The sequence below is a fragment of the Loxodonta africana genome, chromosome 4 (genome assembly GCF_030014295.1).
Source record: "Loxodonta africana isolate mLoxAfr1 chromosome 4, mLoxAfr1.hap2, whole genome shotgun sequence".
Classification (NCBI taxonomy): Eukaryota; Metazoa; Chordata; class Mammalia; order Proboscidea; family Elephantidae; genus Loxodonta; species Loxodonta africana.
In genome coordinates, this window is record NC_087345.1 from 173140273 (window position 1) to 173164330 (window position 24058).

Genomic DNA, 24058 nt, shown 5'->3' on the forward strand with positions numbered 1-24058 from the left:
TTCTGCAAGGCAAAACTGTTTACTTGTCATTGTTATTCTCCGTAGGTGCTCAGATTTTCACCTTTCTCTGCTGTACTAAGTCACAGTATCATACACTTCCTGTCTTCATATTTTATGGATTAGGGGTTACTGATTTGATCTACTTTGTATCAAAGAAAGAGGTAGAATTCTTGTTTCTTATTGCTTTTGTTTGGACTCATTTTTTAACAGAAGAAGGCAGAGAGTTCACTGCTTATCTTAAAAGCAGAAGTTACAGTCTGAATTATTTCGTATAGCATTTGAATAACTCGAAGTCACTGTAGTTTTGCTGTACTAAACTCACATTCTCATCTCCCTTCTTCTGATTCCTTTGGAGAAAGCTCCTCCTCCCCCAAGAGGTCCCAGTGGAATTTCCAGTCACTGGGATCCGCCCCTCTACTGCAGTATTGGGAAAACATGCCAGTGACGGTCCATCACAGTACCCCAATTCCCAGGCCATGGGGATTTTTCACGGAGCAACACATGGGATCAAAGAAGATCAGTATCTTCTCTGAGTAGATGGCTGGACATACGGCTGGACAAGTTCTCTTTCCGCTGGGATGGTTAGATTGGGAGGGTGACAGTCTTGAGCTGCTGGTGGTCATCTGACTGACCATATACCTGTCTGAAGACTGATGAATAAGGAAACAAGCAGAGCTGAGAGTTCAGATGAGATCATTTTTGTTCCTGACTGCAACAAAGCTTAAAGCCAGATGCACTCTGGAAATCCACTGTTACATAAATAAATAAGTTCCTTTTATTTTCATAAGCTGCTTTGAGCTGGCTTTCTTTCACTTGCAACTAAAGAGTCCTGATGAATACATTATTTAATCTAAATGATCCAATTATTAATACTTAACTACAAATATTACTTTTTTGCCAAAAATTAAATAGCCTAACTTCTTTTGTTTACATGAAGTCACAAATCATAAATAACATACACATATGCTGCTTTTCTCATTTAGCTAAGGTACTTTGACTTTATCTCAATAGTCTCATGTTTTAAGGTAGCTGTATCTTTGAAAGTGAGGCATATATATTCTGTAGCACTGCAAATCCGATAGCCAATAACTTACAGAACTATTTTCTTTCCACAGACTTAAAAAAATTCTTATGTAAAGGCTATGTGGATAAATGAAATAATATATCTCAAAACATTTGTTCCCTTGAGAGGAAGAGTATGATTTAAATTCAAAGAATTATTCATCTTTAGTCTCTGGCCCAGAGACTGGAGACAAGGCTAACTTCAGCTCAGGGATTTATGAGAAGGAGGTAGAGGGTTGTGATGTGATTCCAGGGAGACAGATAGGAATGCTTAGAAGTCATGTGTTTCTTGGATGCTTTCCATGGAGCGACTTCCCCATTATTTTCTACAGGCCACTGTGCTTCCCAGCTGTCAATGTCTAAGTTTCTGGGTTTGAAGTTCTTTCCTGGGTCTTTACCAACTATAACTCAAGTGCACATAGGTGTCAGGCTGTAAACTCAAATGGATACAGGAGTCAAGCAGGTAATCTAAAAGAATGAGCAGGCTAAGAATTTACTTGCGCTGAAAAGTAAGCCTTATTAAAATTTCAGTCTTTTTTTTTTTTTTTTTGGCTAAACCTCCCAACCAGTCCGTGCATTATTAGGCGCCCTGGTGGTTCAGCGGTTAACAGTTCAGGCTGCTAACTAAAAGATCGGCAGTTTAAATCTACCAGCCGCTCCTTGGAAACACTATGGGGGAGTTCTGCTCTGTTCTACAGGGCTGCTATGAGTTGGAATTGACTCAATGGCAGCGGATTTGGTTTGGTTTGTCCTAGTTTGCCCATGGCTTGCTTCATAATGCTATCTTAAAATCCTTGTTTCCATAGAAACCACGTATGAATAAGAGTTAATAATAATAACAGTAGTTAGGTTTATTTTTATTTTTTTTCTATGTACCAGGCACTGTTCTAAGTGCATTACATGTATTAACTCATTTTATCCTCACTTCAACCTTATGAGGTAGATATCGTTATCCCCATCTTATACATGAGGGCACTGAGAGGCTAAGCAACTCGTCCAAGATCAGGCAAAAATTAAATTGTAGATCTGAAACCACGCACTGTCTCCAGGGTCCCTGCTCTTAACCATTGCTCGGTACTTCACAAATATGCCATCCTATCAATCTGTTATGTTATCAAGAGGAATCAGTCCCTGCAGAAGGACATCATGTTTAGTTAAGTAGAGGGTCAGTGAAGAAGAGGAAGACCTTCAACGAGATGGACTGACACGGTGGCTGCAACAATAGGCTCAAGTATAGCAACAACTGTGAGGGTGGCACAGGACCGGGCAGTGTTTCGTTCTGCTGTGCACAGGGTTGCTATAATTCAATGGTACCTAACAACATCAATCTGTTATTTCCAATTTCAGAACAGATAACTGTATAAGTAACTTTTTTAATTTCCTCTTAATTTTATTAAAAGAAAAACAAGAGCCAGGAGTGGGGCTGAGAGAACTGAAGAGCTCAGACTCCCATCTAACAAAGGAACTAGCTAGCTGATTAGTGCCACATAGAAGAATAGGACCAACGTTGCTAGATCTTTTAGTTTTCAAGAGACACACAAAACATGGATATGTACATTAGTTAATAACAAATTAAACTAGCAATTAGTTAAATTAACATTACTTAATAAACAAGCATGTTTAAAAAAACAAAGAAACAAACATTGTACAGGCCAAACAAACACATCTACAGACCAAATCTGGCCACAGGCCATCTTTTTACAATCTCTGCTTTATGTTTTCTTTGCTTTCTATGTCTACTTTATTTCCACTTCACTTGGCGCAGTAGTTAAAGTTCTTGGCTCCTAACTGAAAGGCTGGTGGTTTGAACCTGCCAGCCGCTCCGTGGGAGAAAGATGTGGCAGTCTGCTTCCACAAAGATTACAGCCCTGGAAACCCAACAGGATCACTGTAAGTTGGAATCAACTTGACGGCAATGGGTTTAACTAGTCCTAATGCGGGCCATCTATACATCAGATCTAGGAAGTAGGCACAGCTGGCACTGGGAGCCATGCTGAAGTCAGCCCCTTGGGTCAAGATTGCCTCTTTGCAATCGTACTGAATGTAGCAGATGCAGAAGAGTCCTACACTTAGGAACCCAAGACTGAACGCATGCACTCTTGTGGATCCATATACGAAGTCTAATACTACTCATTCTATGCTGTCAGCTGGTCTCCTAAAGGCATTTGTGTTAGTCAGTCTTATATGTGAGATGGAGTTTTAACTGGGCAAAGGTTTTATGTAAGCCTAGGGCATGATCGGAAACCCTGGTGGTGTAGTGGTTAAGTGCTATGGCTGCTAACCAAAAGGTTGGCAGTTCGAATCCGCCAGACGCTCCTTGGAAACTCTATGGTTCTACTCTGCCCTATAGGGTCACTATGAGTTGGAATTGACTCAATGGCAGTGGGTGTTTTGGTAGGGCATGACCTTGGTACTTCCTCTGCTTACTACCACCTCATTCACTCATATTCTTATAATTTAATGAGTTCCATCAGCTCCTGGTAATTACAAATAAACCTGGGTCTCTATGTACTTGCCAACTCTAGATATTTCATATCCGGGGATCATCACTTAATGGTTCTTTTGTGTATAACTTACTTCACTCGGCATATTTTCAATGTTCATCCATGTTATACCATGTATCAATCTGATTTCTCTCTATGGCTGAATAATATTCCATTGTATGGATATACCAAAGTTTGTTTATCCATTCATCTGCTGATGGACATTTGGGAAATTGCTACCTTTGGGATACTGTGAATAATGCTGCAATGAACAGTGATGTATGTCCATCTGTTTGAGCCTCTGCTTTGAAATCTCAGAAATGTCTACTAAAAGTGGTTTTGTGAGAACAGTTTTACAAAACGTGACTTTATTACTGGAGCTTGTTCTAAAACTTCAAAAATACAGAAAGGATTGTTCAAAGAATGTTAGCATCAACTCTAGTCCAAAAAGTCATATTGCTATCTAGTAGCTTTAGAATCTTCTGAGTTCTCATTTACTACAAACGTTTCCTCAGTATCTGTCAGAGTCCAAAGTATTCAGTATAGCGTAAAAACTAATGATTATTCCTAGAAAGTTAAGGGAGGTACCTTATATGTTGCCAGGACTCTGACTGCTATGCTGAGACATTAAATTTACAGTGATGCACTTTGGCGTACCTCAGCATTTAGGACTCGCGAATTTGACCAATGTTATTTTGCGAAGGTTTGTAAAATAATACTAAGCAGAGAAACATCACAAACTCATCCAAGCCATCTTCTTTAATTTTGGGGGGGGCTTGAATTAAAAAATCTTTCAAACTTACATTGGTTTTTACACCTTAAAATCATATTGAAATTTGCTAGCTTATTATTCTCACAACAACCCCAATGGTCAGTAGAGCAGGTCTTATGATGAGGAAACTGAAGCTGAGACGCACTAAATAACCTACTTAAAGTTGTTAATGACAGAGGTGAAGCTTATACTCAGGCCCGATTCTGAGTTCAGTGATCTTCCTTGATGAATAAAATCTGTTCAGACTTATAAAATCAGGTTGTTTTAGATAGTCAGCCAGCCAGACCAGGGATCAAAACCAAGCTCTATCACTCACTTGACTTTTGACTTCAGACAGGTTTTTTTTTTTGTTTTTTTTTTTTAATCTCCCTAATTCCCAATTTCCTCGTTTGAAAAATGGAGCAAAACTGCTAAAATAGATGTAAAGAACATGGCACAGTGTGGGCACACAATAAATGTTAGTTCCCTTCTCCCTTTTCCTCCAGGATCCCCTAAATCTAAACAAACGGTTGAACATTTGGCTGATTAGTGAAAACTTAAGAGGCTATTAGAAAATAACTCAAGGGATATGAATAGCTTGATGTCACAACAATAAATTCATCATCACAGGCAAAGAAGACCATAGTAGAAATTACTGTCATGTATGTACAATTCTGAACCCTGGTGGTGCAGTGGTTAAGCACTTGGATGCTAACCAAAAGGTCAGTGGTTTGAACCCACCAGCTGCTCTGTGGGAGAAAGATGCGGCACTTTGTTTCTCTAAAGATTTATAGCTTTCAAAATCCTATGGGGCAGTTCTACTGTCCTATAAGGTCACCAAGAGTTGGATGCGACTTGGTGGCAAGGGGTTTGTTTTTTTATGCACAATTCTAGAACAGCTTAGAAAAGTCCAGTTGATCCTCATTTTCTACAGATTCCATTTTCCAATAGAAGAGGACATGGAACCAGGGGTATCACTGCTAATGTCAGATGGATCCTGAGTGAAAGCAGAGAATACCAGAAGAATGTGTACCTGTGTTTTAGTGACTATGCAAAGGCATTTGACTGTGTAGATAAAAACAACTATGGATAACTTTGTGAAGAATTGGAATTCCAGAGCACTAAATTGTGCTCATGAGGAACCTGTACATAGATCAAGAGGCAGTTGCTCGGACAGAACAAGGGGATACTGAGTGTTTTAAAGTCAGGAAAGGTGTGCATCAGGGTGTGCATACCTATTCAATCTGTATGCTGGGCAAATAATCCGAGAAGCTGGACTAGATGAAGAAGAACGGGGCATCAGGATTGGAGGAAGACTCATTAACAACCTGCATTATGCAGATGACACAACCTTAATTGCTGAAAGTGAAGAGGACTTGAAGGACTTACTAATGAAGATCAAAGACCACAGCCTTCAGTATGGATTACACCTTAACATAAAGAAAACAAAAATCCTCACAACTGGACCAATAAGCAATATCATGGTACACAGAGAAAAGACTGAAGTTGTGAAGGATTTCATTTTACTTGGATCCACAATCAACAGTCATGGAAGCAGCAGTCAAGAAATCAAATAACGTACTGCACCAGGCAAATCTGCAGCAAAGGACCTCTTTAGAGTGTTGAACAGCAAAGATGTCACCCTGAAGATTAAGGTGTGCCTGAGCCAAGCCATGGTATTTTCTATCGCATCACATGCATGGGAAAGCTGGACAACGAATAAGGAAGACTGAAGAAGAATTGATGTCTTTGAATTGTGGTGTTGGGGAAGAATATTGAATATACCATGGACTGCCAAAAGAATGAATAAATCTGTCTTGGGAGAACAACCAGAATGCTCCTTAGGGGCAAGGATGGTGAGACTGCGTCTTCCGTACTTTGGACATGTTGTCAGGAGGTATCAGTTCCTGCAGAAGGACATCATGCTTGGCAGGGTATAGGGTCAGTGGAAAAGAGGAAGACCCTCAACGAGATGGATTGACACAGTGGCTGCAGCAATGGACTCAAGCGTAACAATGATTGTAAGGATGGCACAGGACTGGGCAGTGCCTTGTTCCGTTGTGCATAGGGTCACTTTGAGTCAGAGCCAACTCAAAAGCACTTGACAACATATTTGCAAATTCACCCACTCACAAAAAGTTATTTTTAAGCCCAAAATCACTTCTCACAGTACCTTCTCAGTCATTGGTAAACATGCGCAGAGTGGTGAAAAATTTGAGTCACCTGATGCACATGTTTCCAGCTGAGAGAAAGCAAGGTGATGCTCTGCCTTTTGTTTCAGCTCTGATACTGTAAATAAGACTCCTTTTCACAGGTTATTTAGTGTCACATTTTTTGTATTTTTATGCTTTTAGTTGGTGATTTTACTGTTTAAAATGGCCCTCAAGCACAGTGCTGAAGTACTGGCCAGTATTCCTAAGTGCAAGAAGGTTGTAATGTGCCTTATGGAGAAAATACATAAGCTTTGTTCAGGTATGATTATAGTGCTGTTGGCTATAAGTTCAACGTTAAGGAATCAACAATATACAGTGAAATTTGCCAAAGTGGAACCTGTGTAAGGTAGAAACCTGTCAGAGAAGGGAAACTCAAATATTTTCCACTAATAGAGAGTGATAGAAAAGTAGCAAGACTGCACCCTGTCAAAGGTGGAAAACTTGCGAGACCAGAAAAAACAGGGCAGTCATGTTGAGTTCCGGCTCTCACAGGTTTCACTATATATTAAATACCAGACGAAAATGAAACCTGTTGTGGTCGAGTCAATTCCGACTCGTAGTGACCCTATAAGACAGAGGAGAACTGCCCTGTAGTGTTTCCAAGGAGTGGCTGGTGGATTTGAACTGCTGACCTTCTTGGCTAACAACCCAGTTCTTAACCACTGCGCCACCAGTAATCCATATATTAAATAAGGTTTCTTTAAAGAGAAACATACAAAACAAGGTTATATATTGATCAGTTGATGAAAATGTTGTGCCCAGAGGCTCACAGGAACCTAACCATATATTTCCCCTAGGAGCAATGGCTCAATATTCACTAACTTAGTGCTTGTGATGACCATATAGAACTGCAAATAATGAGAACTGACTGTGGTTGTTTGTTTAATTCATGATGTTGAGTCATCTTCTAAATGGCTGGGGCGGGGGGAGGTCACATGAAAACTTGATGCCTTGAAATTATTCCTGTCGTCTAAAGAATAATGGGTCATTGTATTTTATATTTTTTAATTTTTAATAAAAAATTCAAAACACAGCAAAGAAGTATGAAAATGTTTCTAAACCATGTATGGTTGGGACCCCTGAATGTGGATAACCCTAGAAGCTGTCATGTCCTACATCAGCTAGGAGTATAGTAGTTAGTGTCACCGCGATCACTCAGCTTATCTGTACCACAACAGAACTTAAAATTCTCTCAACTCCATTTTGCTAGCTCATTCATCCCTCTGTATGAGGATGGGTTGGAGGTACTCACGTACCAACACAGTGGAGGGATGGGCCTGAATGTGAGATAAGAAGCTGCAGAGACTGCGGATGTGGGCAGGGAGAGAAGGGTAAATGGACAGTAAGGACAGCTGCTGTGGTCAGGAGGCAAGTGAGGTCTACCAACAGAAAACTAAGCAATAATCAAATCTGAATCTAAAATACTAAAATGCATAACATGATTTTAGAAAATTTCTTCAAATTTCAACTTAATGGTAGAGAATTTTGTGTTGATCACTACCTTATATATGTGACTCTGGATCCTGGCACAGTTCTGCAGAACTAGGGTTGTGCTATTGCATATGTGGGTGGTTATTAAATGCTTTGTAATAATTATGCGAAAGGTCACATTCCTCATAGGCATAACTTACTATTATGAGTTCAATGTGTACACGAGTAGACAATGGTCTCCTTCCATTAAATGCAAACTGGCTGAAATTACTGTTTAAGTTGCCAGGTTGTAAGAGAAAAGAGCTCAAATTAATGGGGGTGAAGTTGTATAATCAGTTTATAAAACAAATCATGCCGAGGTCAAGGCTGACATCACCAACTCCCACACATCTAAGTACACTTAAAAATGTGATTTTTCCCCCCACTATCATTGCTTTAATCCAAGTTGTTTCTGATTTCGCTTCCATTCACACACAACTGCTTAATTATTTACCTTGGCAAACACCAATTCTATCATGTCACCCCGGTCTCGGAAACCTTAAGTGGCTTTCCATTGCTTGAGGGACAGAGGCCCAGCTCCTCGGTGGGGCACTCCTAAATTTGGCCCGTTCATCTAATTTAATGCTTTTCAACATGGCTAAATATCAGAATCATTTGGGAGCTTATGAGAAATCAACAGGCTGTGTTCCATGCTCCAGAAAATCTATTTATTAGTTCTGGGGTAAGGGCCAGGGACTCGTATTTTTTTAAAAAATATGTATGGATGACGCATATGTACTGCTGGGGCTGAACTACTGGTCTCATTTTCCCACCTATTATTTCACCCACCATGAACCTTCTGCTCCAGCCAGTAATGTTTTCTTGTTTGCTTTTTTTTTTGTTGTTGTATCTCCAGTCTTCTTGTCATGCTGTTAACCCAACCCAGAATATCATTTCCTCTTTGAGTTCTTTATTTAAATCTTCACTATTCTTCTGAAAGTAACCCAAATTGCACCACTATCTTTCCAACCATACTGAAGTATAATGATATTGCCATTCTGATAATCCTAAAAGCATTTATTACCTTCATGAACAATTTTGGCAATTAATGATATCTTGTTTGCACTGTGAATGTCTCTTTCATACTTTGCTCCCTGTATTTCAAGCTCCTGGTGCAGAAGACAAATGTTTCATAGCACCATCCCATACTCCTAGCATCTAAGACAGTATTGAGGGTAAAGAAGGCACTCACTCACGTGCCCAATACTCATGATGATCAAATTAAATGCTCTGAATTTTATGAAGTATTTTTTTCTTACTTCTGTGTGCTGAACAGTCTGACAACCTAAATTATCAAAATAATCCAGGGCTGTTCAGGTACGTACTAATATATCTTTTGCTGAAAGCACCACTATACCCATGTAGACATGATATTCACTTTTCCATGAAAATTTATATGATGCCAAAAAATAGAGGTAATACCTATAAATATGTTTTTGCCATAGATGGAAGAATTTTTCATGTTTATATATTCAATTCTCACAAATCTGTAGAATAGCAGAAATAAGGAAGTAGTACAACAGTCCCTGATCTATTAATATTAATACCTGACTTACAAGCACCCATACATGTGAAGGGCAGCTGAAGTTGTTTACCACCCTAATCCACTGTGGGGTGGGGTCAAAAAGATCAAGTGTGTCTTTCCCTGAGTTTAGAAGACATAAGAATATCAGTCATCTACAGGTAAATTTCTCTTACGCAAATATCTAAAGCTGAAAAGCTAATGGTGTGATAGCATCCAGTATGGTGAGCCACTGCCAGAGCCCCAGCTCAGGCCCTCCTACTGCCCAAGCAGCCCAGGGTAGGAGAGCTGTGTTCCTCTTATTCAGAGCTAGAATTTCTCCACAGAATAATGTTATACATGGTGGCTGCCTGCAGTTAAAGTAGCACTGCCACATTATGAGTTAAATAGTCTTGGGAGGGCTGGCTGAGGACATAACCACTATTTATAACATCGCTTTTGTGGAAAAACGCTTTCTGCATTCCGAACAACAGAATTAGACATGTACCTTGGAATACAGTTTATGTCTTAGGTTGGGAACTGACTGTATCTTGTTCATACCAGTGTGGTCAGTATTTTCCTAGGATAAGGTGGCAACGCGGAGGCCTGCCAAGACTGCATAACAGGAACAAAGAGTTACATGTGTCTACAGGGATGAAAAACAGAGGGAACGATGGCAGGAAAAGCCAGGCCCGGTCTTAAAGTAAGCACTATTAAAGGCCATGCTGAATGCTGTGGGAGACAAAAATAAGTCGGAAAAGACCTTTGATTTTTATGGTCTTACAACCCAGGGCAGGAGAAGACAGACATAAACACAAACAACATAGCTGCATGGCAAAATGCGCTATAATAGTAATAAAAACAAAAGATCAGATGAAGTCAGCAGGAGAGAGGCGGTGCTTCCAGCTGGAGTGATCAGGGAGAGCTTCACAGAGGAGCTTACATTTGGGTTAAGACTTGAAGGCTTAAGTAGGATTCTAACAGGCATAAGAGACAGTAAGGGAGCAAGAGGAGGCAACACAGGCAGAAGAAACAGTATAAGATGAGACACATAGGTATGAAGAACAACAAGAGTTCAAGAAATGGGAAAGGGTCTAGTTGGCCAAAGTGAGGGGGTGTTCTTAGGAGAGTGGTAGGAGGCTTTGAACGCCAGGCAAAGGAGTATGCATTCCACCCAATAGAGAGTGGGGAGCTACTCAAGGCTTTAAAAATAATTGCAGTAGTTATTTATACAGATTTATCTGACATCAGAATAAAGAATGGAGAAACAGAGTATGAAAACAAACGACCCACTGCTGTTGCTGCTAGCTGCCATTGAGTTGGCTCTGACTCACAGACTTTGTGTGTAGCAGAATGAAACACTGCCCAGTCCTGCACCATCTTCATGATTGTTGGTATGTTTGAGTCCATTGTTACAGCTATTGTATCAATCTCACTGAGGGTTTCCCATGTTTTTTGCTGGTCCTCTACTTTACCAAACATAATGTCCTTTTCTAGCAATTTGTTTTTCCTGATGACACGTGCAATGTACGCAAGCTCAAGTCTCTCCATCCTCTTTTCTAAGGAGTAGTCCAGTTGTATTTCTTCAAAGATTGATTGGCTGATTCTTTGGGAGTTCACGGTATATTCAGTATTATTCACCAATAAAAAAAAAAATTTTTTTTTTTCACCAATACCACAGTTCAAATGCCTCAATTCTTTTTCTTTCTTTTCTTTTTTATCGTCCAACTTTTGCATGCATATGAGGTAACAGAAAAGGCTATGGCTTGAGTCAGGTCTTAGTCCTCAAAGCAACATCTTTGCTTTTTAAAAGTTTAAAGAGGTCTTTTGTAGATTTGTCCAATTCAAAACATGTCATATGATTTCTTAACTGCTGCTCCCATGTACATTGACTATTGATCCAAAGTAGAATGTAATTATTAATAACTTCAATTTCTTCTTCATTTATCATGATGGTGCTTATCCGTCAAGTTGTAAGGATTTTTGTTCAGGTGTAATCCATACTGAAGGCTGTAATCTTTGACTTTCATCAGTAAGTGCTTCAAGTTGTCTTCATTTTCGGTAAGCAAGGTTGTTTCACCTGCATATTCCATGTTGTTAATGACTCTTCCTCCAATCCTAAAGCCACATTCTTCATATAGTCTAGCTTCTCAGATTATTTGTTCAGCATATAGACTGGACAAGTAAGGTAAAAGGATACAATCCTGCCATAATTATTTATAGTAGTTAAAGTTGGTTAAGATAATTTTTCAAAGCTAGGTTTTTGACTAAAAGGTTAATAAACATTTCAGGTTTAAGTGCTAGTTGATTACTAAATATCTTCCCTTAATGATCAAGAATATAAATCATTCAGAAAAGTTCTATGAAGACTTAAACTGAAAATTCAAATAACAGCTGCAAAGGAAAAACTAAAAAGCACAGAGCTGGGCACACAGGATGAGAGTTGACAAAATAAAAAGGATTTTGAAGTATTCATCTCAATTTTAAAAATAATCCCAGCAGCTTAAACATTACGTTATGGTATAAGTCATATGAAATGTAATAAGAAATCATGCTTCCATTATGTTCTAAGACCAGTGATTCAATATACAAAGTGATTATAATATATTCTGGGAAATTTTAGAGTTGAGAAAGCTTCAAAGATGTTGGACTTAATTCTTTGCTTTTTAAATTAATATTAAATTGGTGCTAAAATGGATGTGAGCAGACTTACTTGAAGGGATCTGACTTAGCAAATGTCCTCTTAAACTTTAAAGCTTCAGTACTGGATGAAACATGGCACTCATCTTTATCTGAAAACAAATGTAATGAAAGTAAAAGAACTGATAAATAGTTTATAAGGCCAATTAGATCATCACACCTTAACGATCATAAGGGTTATATGAAGTCCTATAAAATTAACATCATTTATACTATGTATAATTTAAGAACCTAAAATAAAAATCTCAAGCTATATTCAAAGACTTTTAATGCAGAAGAATACTTTCTCCTTATATACTCTTATATCGATCTCCTGAGAATTCTAAAAAAAATACATTATTAGATATTTAAGCCTGATTTTTAAATTATTTAAATTTAGCCAACATCTGAGCCCTTCTATTTATTCAGTACTACACCATGCTGGCCCCCCGGGGTGGTACAAATTATTGGCACTCTACTGCTAACCTGAAGGTTGGCAGTTCAAACCTACACAGCAGCACTGTGGAAGAAAGGCACGGTGATCTGCTTCCATAGAGATTATAGCCAAGAAAACCCCATGGAGCGATTCTACTCTGTAACATATGGGGTTGCCATGAGTCGGAATTGACTCAACTGGCAACAGGTTTTTTTTTCTGGCAACACCATGCAGAGTGAGGTGATATGAAGTTGTATAAGAGATGGTCCCTATCCTCAAGAAACTCACAAACCACCAGGCGAGACAGATAAACATGAATGACTCTATATAAGCTAGATATAAATGCTATAGGATTTTGGCAAGTGTTAACTACTACAGAGAATGTGGTAAGGGTCTTTGGAAGTGAAATTTGAATACAATCTTAAAAAAGAAATAGGATTTTTAACACTCAGATAGAGTTTGGAAAAATCACTCTGCAGAAAGAAACAAAAATTACTGTACTTTACGCACAAAGGCTACAATGTACAGCGTGAGATCAGGAACAGTCAACATATTTGTATTATAAGAGTAAACTTTTGGGGGGGCAGAAGGGAAGAGGTAGGTAGAGAGACGGATAACAACTTTGAGTTGAAATCAAATTATAAAAGGGCTTTGAATATTAGATTCAGGATACGGAGCTTTATTGGGGAGCCATCAAGGGTTTCAACAGAAAACACATTCAAATTTGTATTTTAAAAAGATGGTTCTGGTTTTGGAGTATGGGTTATTGTGAGAAGATTTAAAAGGCAGTGAGGCCTGTTTTGTCACTGCAGTAGTTTAAGACGAGAAGAAACAAAGGCAACTGCAATGGAAGTAAAAAGTTAAAAATTCACTGAAGATACACTTGAAAGGGAGAAAACAGAATACCACCTTATACGTTATACAAAACTGAGAACTGGATCCCCCATTCAGTTGTATAGCAGGCCTCACAGATCTTTGCAGTCAGAACCATGCGCTCATCGTTTTCACTGACCATTAGCTTAGGAAAGTAAACAATCTAAAGACTCTCCTCACTTCTGATATTCTGCCCTAGAATTTCAGAGCCTAACTGATAATCGGTATAAGCCCTACATTCATTTCCCCCAAAGAGGCACCACTTCAGAATCATCTGTGTGTAGTCTCCCCTTCCGTATTACTCAACAGAACACAGTTTGCTTATCTCCTAAAAGGTTTATTGAGTTAAGGAGAGGGCTTTCTACAAAAGGCTGGTATCCATTAATGAAGTCAAGAAAGAAGAACAAAAGGAAGGTCAATTTTTCAAGGCAGAAAGAGGACTGAAAAGAACTCACATTCAGAAGATCTTAGAGAAATTTAAGGCAATAAAAAAAACAAAAACTTCTAGTAATTCAGGGGTTAGGGAAAAAAAAAGAAGAGAAATGGAATCAACTAGTAAACTATCTTTCTGAGAATCTTGGCATAGTTTGAAAGTGAAGCTGAATTTTTAACAAAGTTTTTATTGTTGATGTTTTATTTTTAATGTCAGTAAAAGGAAGAAACAGAGGGGGAGTATGATAAATAATGGAGCAAATTCCAGAAACTATGGAATGAGAACTCTGGTGGAGTTAGGCATGTTAAAAAGGAGAGATAGTTCTTTATGATTCGAAATGGAGGCAAGGAGTGACGGATATAGATAAAATTTTATGTGAAAGGGAGTAAAGTTGGGGGAGGTAAGACCCAATGGCAAGGGTCTTAACTGTGAGTCTCTCTATTGAGGCAGAGAGGATCAGAGAGAGAGACACACTGATACAAACAACAAGAAAGGCACTGAGTAAGAGCAAGAGTGAATGAGTGAGCTAGAGACAGAGAGAGATGTAGAGGTAAAATACGGAAGAAAGGATATCTGAATCTAAGCATCTGAGAAGAAAAAAACTGCCAGAGATGAGAAGAAAGAAAAGCAGGAGGCTTCAGTATTTGAGATCCTGGAACAATTCTGGCTGATAAAACTGAGGAAGTTAAAAAAAAAAAAAAAAAATGAGTTCTGAAAATCAGAAACTCGGAAACATGAATTTGGAAGTAACTGATTATAATCACATGGTGTGAAGCTAGAGATGATCATTTCAAACCTGGTGCTGACATTGCTAAGGGAGCTGGAGCAGTGCCCTGGTAGTCAACCTGTAACAGCAACTAGAAAGGGGAGATGGTAGTATAAGATTTGGAGAGAAGGAACTGATGACCGAAGGTGGCAGATTGATCCCTGCACTGACAGTGGAGAACATAGGAGCAAGTCAACCCTCCTTCAGAATCTAGAGTTGAAAAAATCCAATGCATCTAGAGTTGAAAAAATTTAATGCATTGAGACGGTTGTAAGAAAAAAATGGTATTAAGGAAAAAAAACAAAAAACAAACTCATTGCAGAGGAGTTGATTTCAATTCACAGCGACCCTATAGTACAGAGTAGAATTGCCCCATGGTGTTTCCAAGGAGCAGCTGGTAGATTTGAACTGCTGACCTTTTGGTTAGCAGCCAAGCTCTTAACCACTGTGCCACTAGGGCTCCACTGTCTAAGAAAGCCAGGCTTAATTTCTGGGGAGGAGAGGGGAAAAGAGTTCCAGGAAAAGATCAAAGCCATAAGAACTTGTTCAACAATAGAACAGAGGGTCCAGATGACAGAGGAAAAGAACCAGATGTATGTTAGCAGCGGAAGGTAGACAAGCTATGGGCTCTATCTAAACTGGGTAGGCACAAATACTTGGAAAAAGAGAGCATAGTAAGAGTAGGGCTGCACCCCGATCTAGGTGACAAAACATCACCCTTTTTTTCTCTGACTTGTTTGGTGAGATAGGGAAAGACTGCCTACATGTGTCAATCTCTGACTCTCTTTTGTCCAAAGCCACATGCAGTCTCCTCTCATCCATAGAATAAACTCAAAGGGGCAAGTTAAGTCAGTCAGATGCCTTTAACGAATATGTCGTTGTTATCGTTAGGTGGCATCACTATGTACAACAGAACAAACACTGCCCAGTCCTGCACCATTCTCACAATCATTGCTACGCTTGAGCCCATTGTTGCAGCCACTGTGTCAATCCATCTTGTTGAGGGTCTTCCTCTTCTCTTGCCAATCATCTACTTTACCAAGCACGATGTCATTCTCCAAGGACTGGTCACTCCTGATAACATGTCCAAAGCACATGAGATGAAATCTCACCACCTTCTCTTTTAAGGGGCATTCTGGCTACACTTCTTCCAAGACAGATTTGTTCCTCCTTCTGGCAATCCACGGTATATTCAATATTCTTCACCAACGCCATAATTCAAAGGCATCGATTTTTCTTCGGTCTTCCTTATTCACTGTCCAGCTTTTGCACGCATATGAGGTGATTGAAAATACCATGGCATGGGTCCGGTGCACCTTAAGTCCTCAAAGTGAAAGCAGTCTTTTGCGGCAGATTTGCCCAATGCAGTACATCATTTGATTTCCTGACTGCTGCTTCTACTGGTGTTGATTGTGGATCCAAGTAAAATGAAACCCTTGACAACTTCAATCTTTTATCTGGTATTATGATGTTACTTATTGGTACAGTTGTGAGGATTTTTGTTTTCTTCATGTTGAGGTGTGATCCATACTGAAGGCTGTAGTCTTTGGTCTTCATCAGTAAGTACTTTAAGTCCTCTTCACTTTCAGCAAGAAAGGTTGTGTCATCTTCATATCACAGGTTGCTAATCAGTCTTCCTCCAACCCTGATGCTGTGTTCTTCTTCATACAGTTCAACTGCTCAGATACTTGCTCAGCATATAGACTGAGTAAGTATGGTGAAAACATACAACCTTGAGGCACACATTTCCTAATTTTAAGCTGTACAGTATCCCCTTGTTCTGTTTGAACAAGTGCCTCTTAGTCTATACACAGGTTCCGCATGAGCACAATTAAGTCTTTTGGAATTTCCCTTCTTTGCAATGTTATACATAATTTGTTATGATTCACCCAATCAAATGCCTTTGTGTAGTCAATGAAACATAGGTAAACATCTATCTGGTATTCTCCGCTTTCAGCCCAAATCCACCTGACATCAGCAATAATATTCCACTTCCTCTTCTGAATCCAGCCTGAATCTCTGGTACTTCCTGTCAATGTACTGCTATAGCTGTTTTAGAATTATCTCCAGCAAAATTTTACTTGCATGTGATATTAATGATATTGTTCAATAATTCCCGCATTCTGTTGGATCACCTTTCTTTGGATTGGGCACAAATATGAATCTCTTCCAGTAGGGTGGCCAGGTAGCTGTCTTCCAGATTTTGGGGCATAGACAAGCGAGCACTTCCAGCGTTAACAAATATAGAACTAGTCAAAATTTTTACCTCTTTTTGTGTCAATTTGATAAGTTGCATTTTTTCAAGGAATTCATCCATTTCATCTAAATTGTCAAATGTATCGACAGTTGTTCATAATGTTTTCTTATCTTTTAAAACATTTCCTAGATCTCTAGAAATATTTCCTATTTATTTCTATGTTTGTAATTTGTATTTTCTCTTTTTCTTTATAGGGGTTTATAAATTTTATTAATAGTATGAAAGAAACAACTTTCAGCTTTATTGATCTTTTCTATTATATAACTGCTCTCTTTATTATTCCCTTGATTCTAGTTTATTTGAATTTACTTTGCTCTTCCATTTCTAGCTTTTTGAGATGGAAGATTAGACCACTAATTTTCAGCCTTAGCTTTAAAATACATGCACTTAAAGCTACACGTTTCTAAGTACTGCTTCAACTGTGTCTCACAAGTTTTAATATGCTACATTTTCATTGTCAATCAATTCAAAATGTTGTCTAATTTTTGTTGAGAGTCATTCTTTGACCTGTGGATTATTTAGAAGTATGTTGCTTATTTTCCAAGGAAAGTGAGGATTTTCTAGTTATTTTTCTGTTATTTATTTCTAATTTAGTTCCAATGTGGAACATATACTGTATGATTTCCATCCTTTGAAATTTATTGAGATTTGCTTTTGGCTTAGCACATGTTCTTTTTTGGTAAAAGTTCCATGAGTGCTTGAAAAGAATGTGCATTCTGCAGCTGTTGGGAATAATGTTCTATAAATAGCAATTAGGTCAAGTTGGTTAATAATACTGTGTAAATATTCTATAACTTTACTGGTTTTTAAAAAATATGTATTTGTTCTATACATGATTGAGAGAAGGTTTTTAAAATCTCAACTATGATTGTGGATTGTCTATTTCTCCATTTTATTCTGTCACTTTTAGCTTTATATATTTTGAAGTTATGTTATTAGGGACATATAAATTTAGGATTATTCTGTCTTCCTGTTGAACTAGCCCTTTATCATTATCGAATACCTCTTTTATCTCTCATAATTCTTCTTGCTTTACTTTTTTTTTAATATTAAAATAACTACATAAGATTTCTTTTGGCTCATGCTTGCACAATATACCTTTTTGTTCCATATCCTTTTATGTAATATGTGTCTTGTGTTAGCAATATATAGTTGGATTTTTTTTAATCCAGTCTGACAATTTCCTACTTTTAACTGGAGCATTTAGTCAATTTCTTGTTAGTTGCCATTGAGTCAGCTCTGATTCACGGCAGCACTATGTACAAGAGAAAAAAAACCCTGCCTGATCCCACACCATCCCCGTGATCGTTGGCAGGTATGAGTTCACGGTTGTGGCTGTAGTACCTTTCACTCATCTCTGTCAAGGCGCCAGAAATGTGAGTAAAGCTGTCTCGGACCCTCCAAATTAGCCCATCCTCTTGCTGAATACCACCAAATGACCTCCGCTGATGCTATATGGAGAGGAAGAACTACCATCTTAGTGCTGCCCTTTTTTCTCACTCACAAAATTCTTAGATATAAAATCGTTGTTGTTTTCAGATGTTAAGTTTTTAGGTAATTTGTTAACACAGCATAACTGTCAACAGAATTTGGTACATGGAATTGGCGTTCTGTCATAAAAATCCTTAAACATGTGGGATTCACTTTGGGACAACATGGTGGGAAGAAGCTAGAAGAGTCTAAGAAAACTGTCAGTGAAGGCGTGCAGGGCAATAATAGAAATGTTATTGGATAATGAAGAAATGGCACCCCCCCTTACCTAGTGGTAGAAAATCTGCCACACTGCTGTTCACAGTACATGGAAAAGAGAAAATACATCAAATAAAGTGGCAGATTTGGCTAAGGAGATTTCCGGGCAGAAGGCTGAAGGTGTTGGTTTCTTTTAACCATATCTGATAAGGTATGCACAGGGAAAGGCTGGCTAACATTGTCAATATTCAAGCAGGATTTAAAATAAATATAAAGAAGGCAAGATGAGCTTTTCTTTTTAAAATAAAACTGTATGTCACATCCATTCTCTCTAGATAGCAAAAAAAATCTCAAAGTCAGAAACTGCCAAAGGGTAAATATAAAATCCAGGGCTATACCAGTAAAGCATGGTTTTGCAGCAAAAGTCCCTAGAGTGTGGTTATAAAACAGTCTCCAGATCTCAGAAATTTTAAAGTTGTGTCTAGTTGGGCTTCTAAGAATCTTAAAAGAGTGTGCCTCTTAGACTCCCTCTACTAGAAAAAGGACTTTATGAAACTTGAGAGTGGACCTTTTGGACCATTTCATATAGACAGAAAGGCTTCTAAAAATCTTAAGGGTATTGTCCCACAAAACCTTGACTCTCAGTCTGAGGTTTAAAAAAAAAAGTCCTTTCTTAATTATCTTTGGAAGGAATGTGTATATGCCTTTCGTTTAATGGAGTGGGTTATAATTTAATATACAGGAAGCCCACAACATTTTTAAAGGAATTATATCAGCTTGGACTGACAGAGATAGAGACAGTACAAAATAAAAAGGGACTTTTGGACTTCCAAACTCCTAAAGGCAAGAAGCAGACTAAAGAAGGGTGGAGCCAACATGGGGCGCTAGACAGACACATCATGCCGTCCCTCCGCAGCGAAGACCCAAACAACTAAGTAAAACAGATACAAACGTCAATATTGAAACTGTAAGCATCAAATGAAGGGATAAAGAACTAGATCAAACATCCAATGGAAGAAGACAGTGAAGAAAAACAGAGACCCAGGAGAGATACAGAGTAGAGGTCCCGCACCAGCTGACACAGCACAGCGTTGCCATCTTGGTGCATAGCCAGCAGTGACCCTGGATGGGGGTAAGGGAAGGCAACTTCACAGAGCTCCCAACAGGTGACAGAGCACCCAGTAACCAGAAAAACATGCTTTCCCACCCCTCATTCTTTGCCACATACGCCACCTCTACCCCTTCCTGCCGGGACATGCTGCACTGCCTTGGATAGAGAGACATTGGCCCATCACCAGTTGGGTATGTCTGCCCTCATCTCCTGGCTTCCAACATGCATTTTTTTTCCTCCTTTCTTATCTTTCTCCCTCCCACCTATCCCTGTACCCGACATCTAGCTCTTCCCACCAGGCCACGCCGTGCTGCCTTGGCTAGAGCACCACAGGGCCACCACAGCTTAGGTCTGCCCTACCCCACCTGCTGACTCTCACCATGCTATTTTTTTCTTTTTCTCTTTTCTTCCTTCCTCCCACATACCCCATATGCCACCTCTACCCCTACCCATTAGGCCTCGTTGCATCACTGCAGGTAGAGAGCTACCAGCCCACCACCATCCAGGGTACTACCCACCCCACTTGCCACTGCCTGCTGTGCCAATATTTCCCCTTTCTTTCCTTCTCCCTCCCACACAGCCCTGTACACCAACTCTACCCCATCCTGCCGGGCCATGCCGCAATGCCGTGGGTAGAGAGCCACTGGCCCACCACGATCTCTATACCACCTTGCCCCCACATGCTGACCCCCACTTTGCCGTCATTTTTTCTTTCTGTCTTTTCTTTCTACCTCCCATGTAGCCCCACATCCCACTTCCTCCTCTCTCCCTGGCTCCCAGGTCTGCCCTGCCCCCACCTTCCAGGTACTCTTTTTTTCTTCTTTCTTTCTTCCCCCTCTCCAACCCCATATACCACCACTCCTTCCTGCTGGGCCTCATCATGCCACTGTGGCTAGAGTGTCCCAGGCATTCAGGCCTGCTACTGCACCATGCCTGCCCTCCCTGTCACCTCCTGTTAACTTGACCAGCTGCTGAATGATGGGAATCAAGCCTATACCACTCCTACTCCGACATCCATGCCTATCTGGCAAGCGGCTGTAGACGCTCCCACAGAGGTGGACCAACATCAGAAGGCAGACAGAACCTGCCCTATCCTCCCTCAGCCAACTCACCAAACCAGTGTATAGCGAAGCGGGGTCACACTGCCTGCTGCGGCCATGCTCACCTGGATAAGGTGGTGAGAGCTATCAGGCCCTAAAATGAGCAAGCAACAAAGCATAACTGGCTGCCTGCCCTGACATATAAAAACAAAACAAAAAAGCAAGACAAAATTTAGCACTTGAAAAAGCCACTTTCACCTGTTTTAACCAGTTTCATTACATTTCAGGAAACCCTGGCGGCATAGTGGTTAAGAGCTACTACAGTTGCTAACCAAAAGGTCAGCAGTTCAGATCCACCAGGCACTCCTTGGAAACCATATGGGGCAGTTCCACTTGGTCCTATAGGGTTGCTAGGGGTCGGAATCTACGCAACAGAAATGGTTTTGGGTTTTTTTGGCTTTATTATATGTCAAATGATAATAATAATTTCCCCTTCATATAATTGTTGGGTTGAAATTACATTAAGTATTTTGTACATTGCTAAGCGCTGTGCAAATGTGGAAATATTAGATGATATTATTTTCATTATCGTAACTGAAGTGAAGGCTTTCTGCAGTTTACCTCATTTACTAATGCCTCTATACTGAAGACTTAAACTGCTTGCCTCTATTCTTTATTACTTAAAAGAAGCTACTATGCAGGGCAGGGTCTTAAACGCTAGCAAGCAGCCATCTAAGATGCATCAATTGGTCTCAACCCACCTAGATCAAAGAAAAATGAAGAACACCAAGGACACAAGGTGATTATGAGCCCAAGAGACAGAAATGGCCACATGAACCAGCGACTACATCATCCTGAGACCAGAAGAACTAGATGGTGCCCAGCTACAACCAATGGCTGCCCTGACAGGGAACACAACAGAAGATCCCTGAGGGAGCAGGAGAACAGTGGGATGCAGACCCCAAATTCTCATAAAAAGACCAGACTTAATGGTCTGACTGAGACTGGAAGGACCCCGGTGGTCATGGCCCCCAGACCTTCTGTTGGCCCAGGACAGGAACCATTCCCAAAGCCAACTCTTCAGACATGGATTGGACTGGACAATGGGTTGGAGAGGGATGCTAGTGAGGAGTGAGCTTCTTGGATCAGGTAGACACTTGAGACTATGTTGGCATCTTCTGCCTGGATGGGAGATGAGAGGGTGGAGGGGGTTAGAAGATGGTGAAAAGGACACGAAAAGAGAGAGTGGAAGGAGGGAGCAGGCTGTCTCATTAGGGGGAGAGCAATTGGGAGTGTGTAGCAAGGTGTATATGGGTTTTGTGTAAGAGACTGACTTGATTTGTAAACTTTGACTTAAAGCACAATAAAAATTATTAAAAAAAAAAAAAAGAAGCTACTATATTACCCCCATTGCCGTCGAGTTGATGCCGACCGATAGCAATCCTACAGGACAGAGTAGAACTGCCCAGTGGGCCTTCCAAGGATGTAATCTTTACTGAACCAGACTGCCACATCTTTCTCCCACAGAGTGGCTCGTGGGTTTGAACCCACTATGCCACCAGGGCTCTTGGTTACTATATTAGGGTTCTGTTATTTTCAGAATAGGTAAAGAAGCCCTCTTGTTGAGTCATTTAACAAATACTGAATGCTCAATGTGTTTTCTTCTGGCTAAAAATTCTTATTGGGTGAGAAATTTGGGAGGATTTCATACCAAAGTGATCCTTAGGGTAGCTAAGAGTTGGTATATGTTCTAGGAGGGAGCTTTTCTGAAATTTCACTTGAGGAAAAAATAAGGAATAAGTAAGTCACCAACGGAAAAGTCTCCACCATAAACTCCAGAATTTTTTTTCTTTTCCTGTTGGGAACAGAAAGTGTGATGATTATCAACTATATTGAGAAATGTCAGATACCCTCTGCACACCTTTATATTCAAACCCCAACTATTTGTTTAATGCCCTACTCAAGCTTCTTCCATGAAATCTCTCACCATTGTCTAATTCAAGCCAAGATGGCTTCTCCCTCCACTACGCTACTAATTCTTACCATGCTTCTCACTTAGCACACAATCATATTTAAATCAGCCTACATTGCTGCTTAACTTGACTAGTGTACATATCCTGTTCGTTGAGAAGTCTGGAAGCCTTTAGATGGCAGGAACATGGTTGTACACACCTTTGGAGAGCCCACAATAGAAGGCACAATGTTGTTTACATTAGCATTTGTTGACTGGTTGATATTACTACTCAGTGTGTTATAATGGTCCTAGGAATAATCTTTGAGAGTCATTATAAGTGTTTTTTTTTTTTTTGGTTTTGAGCATCATGAATTTGATTATTGGTTCTAAAAATGTTAATACACCCCCCATTCTAATTTAAGTAATGGGTGACTGTCTTTTTTTTTTTTTTTTTCCTATGACAGAGCATGTCATAGCTAGGCTGGCCAAGTGGTAGATGACCTAAAGATTCAGGCACAGACTGTTTTGAGGGAATTAACTGTTTAATGATAAAGGGACTGTGAACAGGGTCTATCATTAGAGACTAACAGGGTTATGCACGCACACAATCAGACACACATGGAACAATCAAGAATTTACCAAAGGAATTTGGCAGTCTCAGTCATTCATTCAACAAACTATTATTAAAAGCCTACTATGTGACAGACTCTGTAATAGGCATTGGGGAGCTAAAGGTGAATGAGAAATATTAACCATTCATGTTGGCTCTCTAAAGCAGATTCTAACAGACTCCATCTAAAAATTCAGCGACCTACCTTCATGCAAAACCATATGATAAGCTGTTAAGGTACACAAAAAATATACTATCTCACTGCTTTAAGTAATGCAAATAGTTTAACCCATTGCCACTGAGTCAATTTTGACTCACAGCGACCCTATATGACAGAGCAGGACTGCCCCAAAGGGCTTCCAAGGCTGAAATCTTTATGGAAGCAGACTGCCACATCTTTCTCCCACAGAGAGGCTGGTGGGTTCGAATCAGTCCTTTCAGTTAGCAGCTGATCCCTTTAACCACTGTACTTCCAGGACTCTCACAAACAGTCTACCGGGGTCTGAACACCAGCAAACTTAAATTATCCTGGAAACTCCCTCAAAGAGATACTGTTCAGTTTCTGTCCTCCAGTCCCTAGGTTCCCTAGTTGTTGATCCGGGGCATAGAGATGTGCCGTAAGCAATATATGCAAACTTCCCCCCAAGCTGTGTCAAAAAGAATGCTTGTTACCTGCCATTAGGGCAGTTCAGGCACAGGTACTCTCTGTCATAACTAGTTGCTGACATTC

At 39.8% G+C, this 24058-nt stretch overlaps 1 protein-coding gene across 41 annotated transcripts in view; it reads right to left on the bottom strand.

The window, feature by feature from the left end:
* The window catches only part of ZNF438 (zinc finger protein 438), a 223164-nt gene that overhangs the window by 111133 nt on the left and 87973 nt on the right, over positions 1-24058 (bottom strand). For 39 of the 41 annotated variants that reach the window (XM_064285043.1, XM_064285044.1, XM_064285045.1 and 36 more), the window contains one exon: positions 12194-12272. The exons of the other annotated variants lie outside the window; for them this stretch is intronic. Coding sequence is in view for 10 of the 39 variants with exons in the window: in XM_064285001.1 (XP_064141071.1) it covers positions 12194-12272 (79 nt within the window). In the remaining 29 variants the exon portion in view is untranslated. The remainder of the gene's footprint in view (positions 1-12193; positions 12273-24058) is intronic. 41 annotated transcript variants of the gene reach the window in all.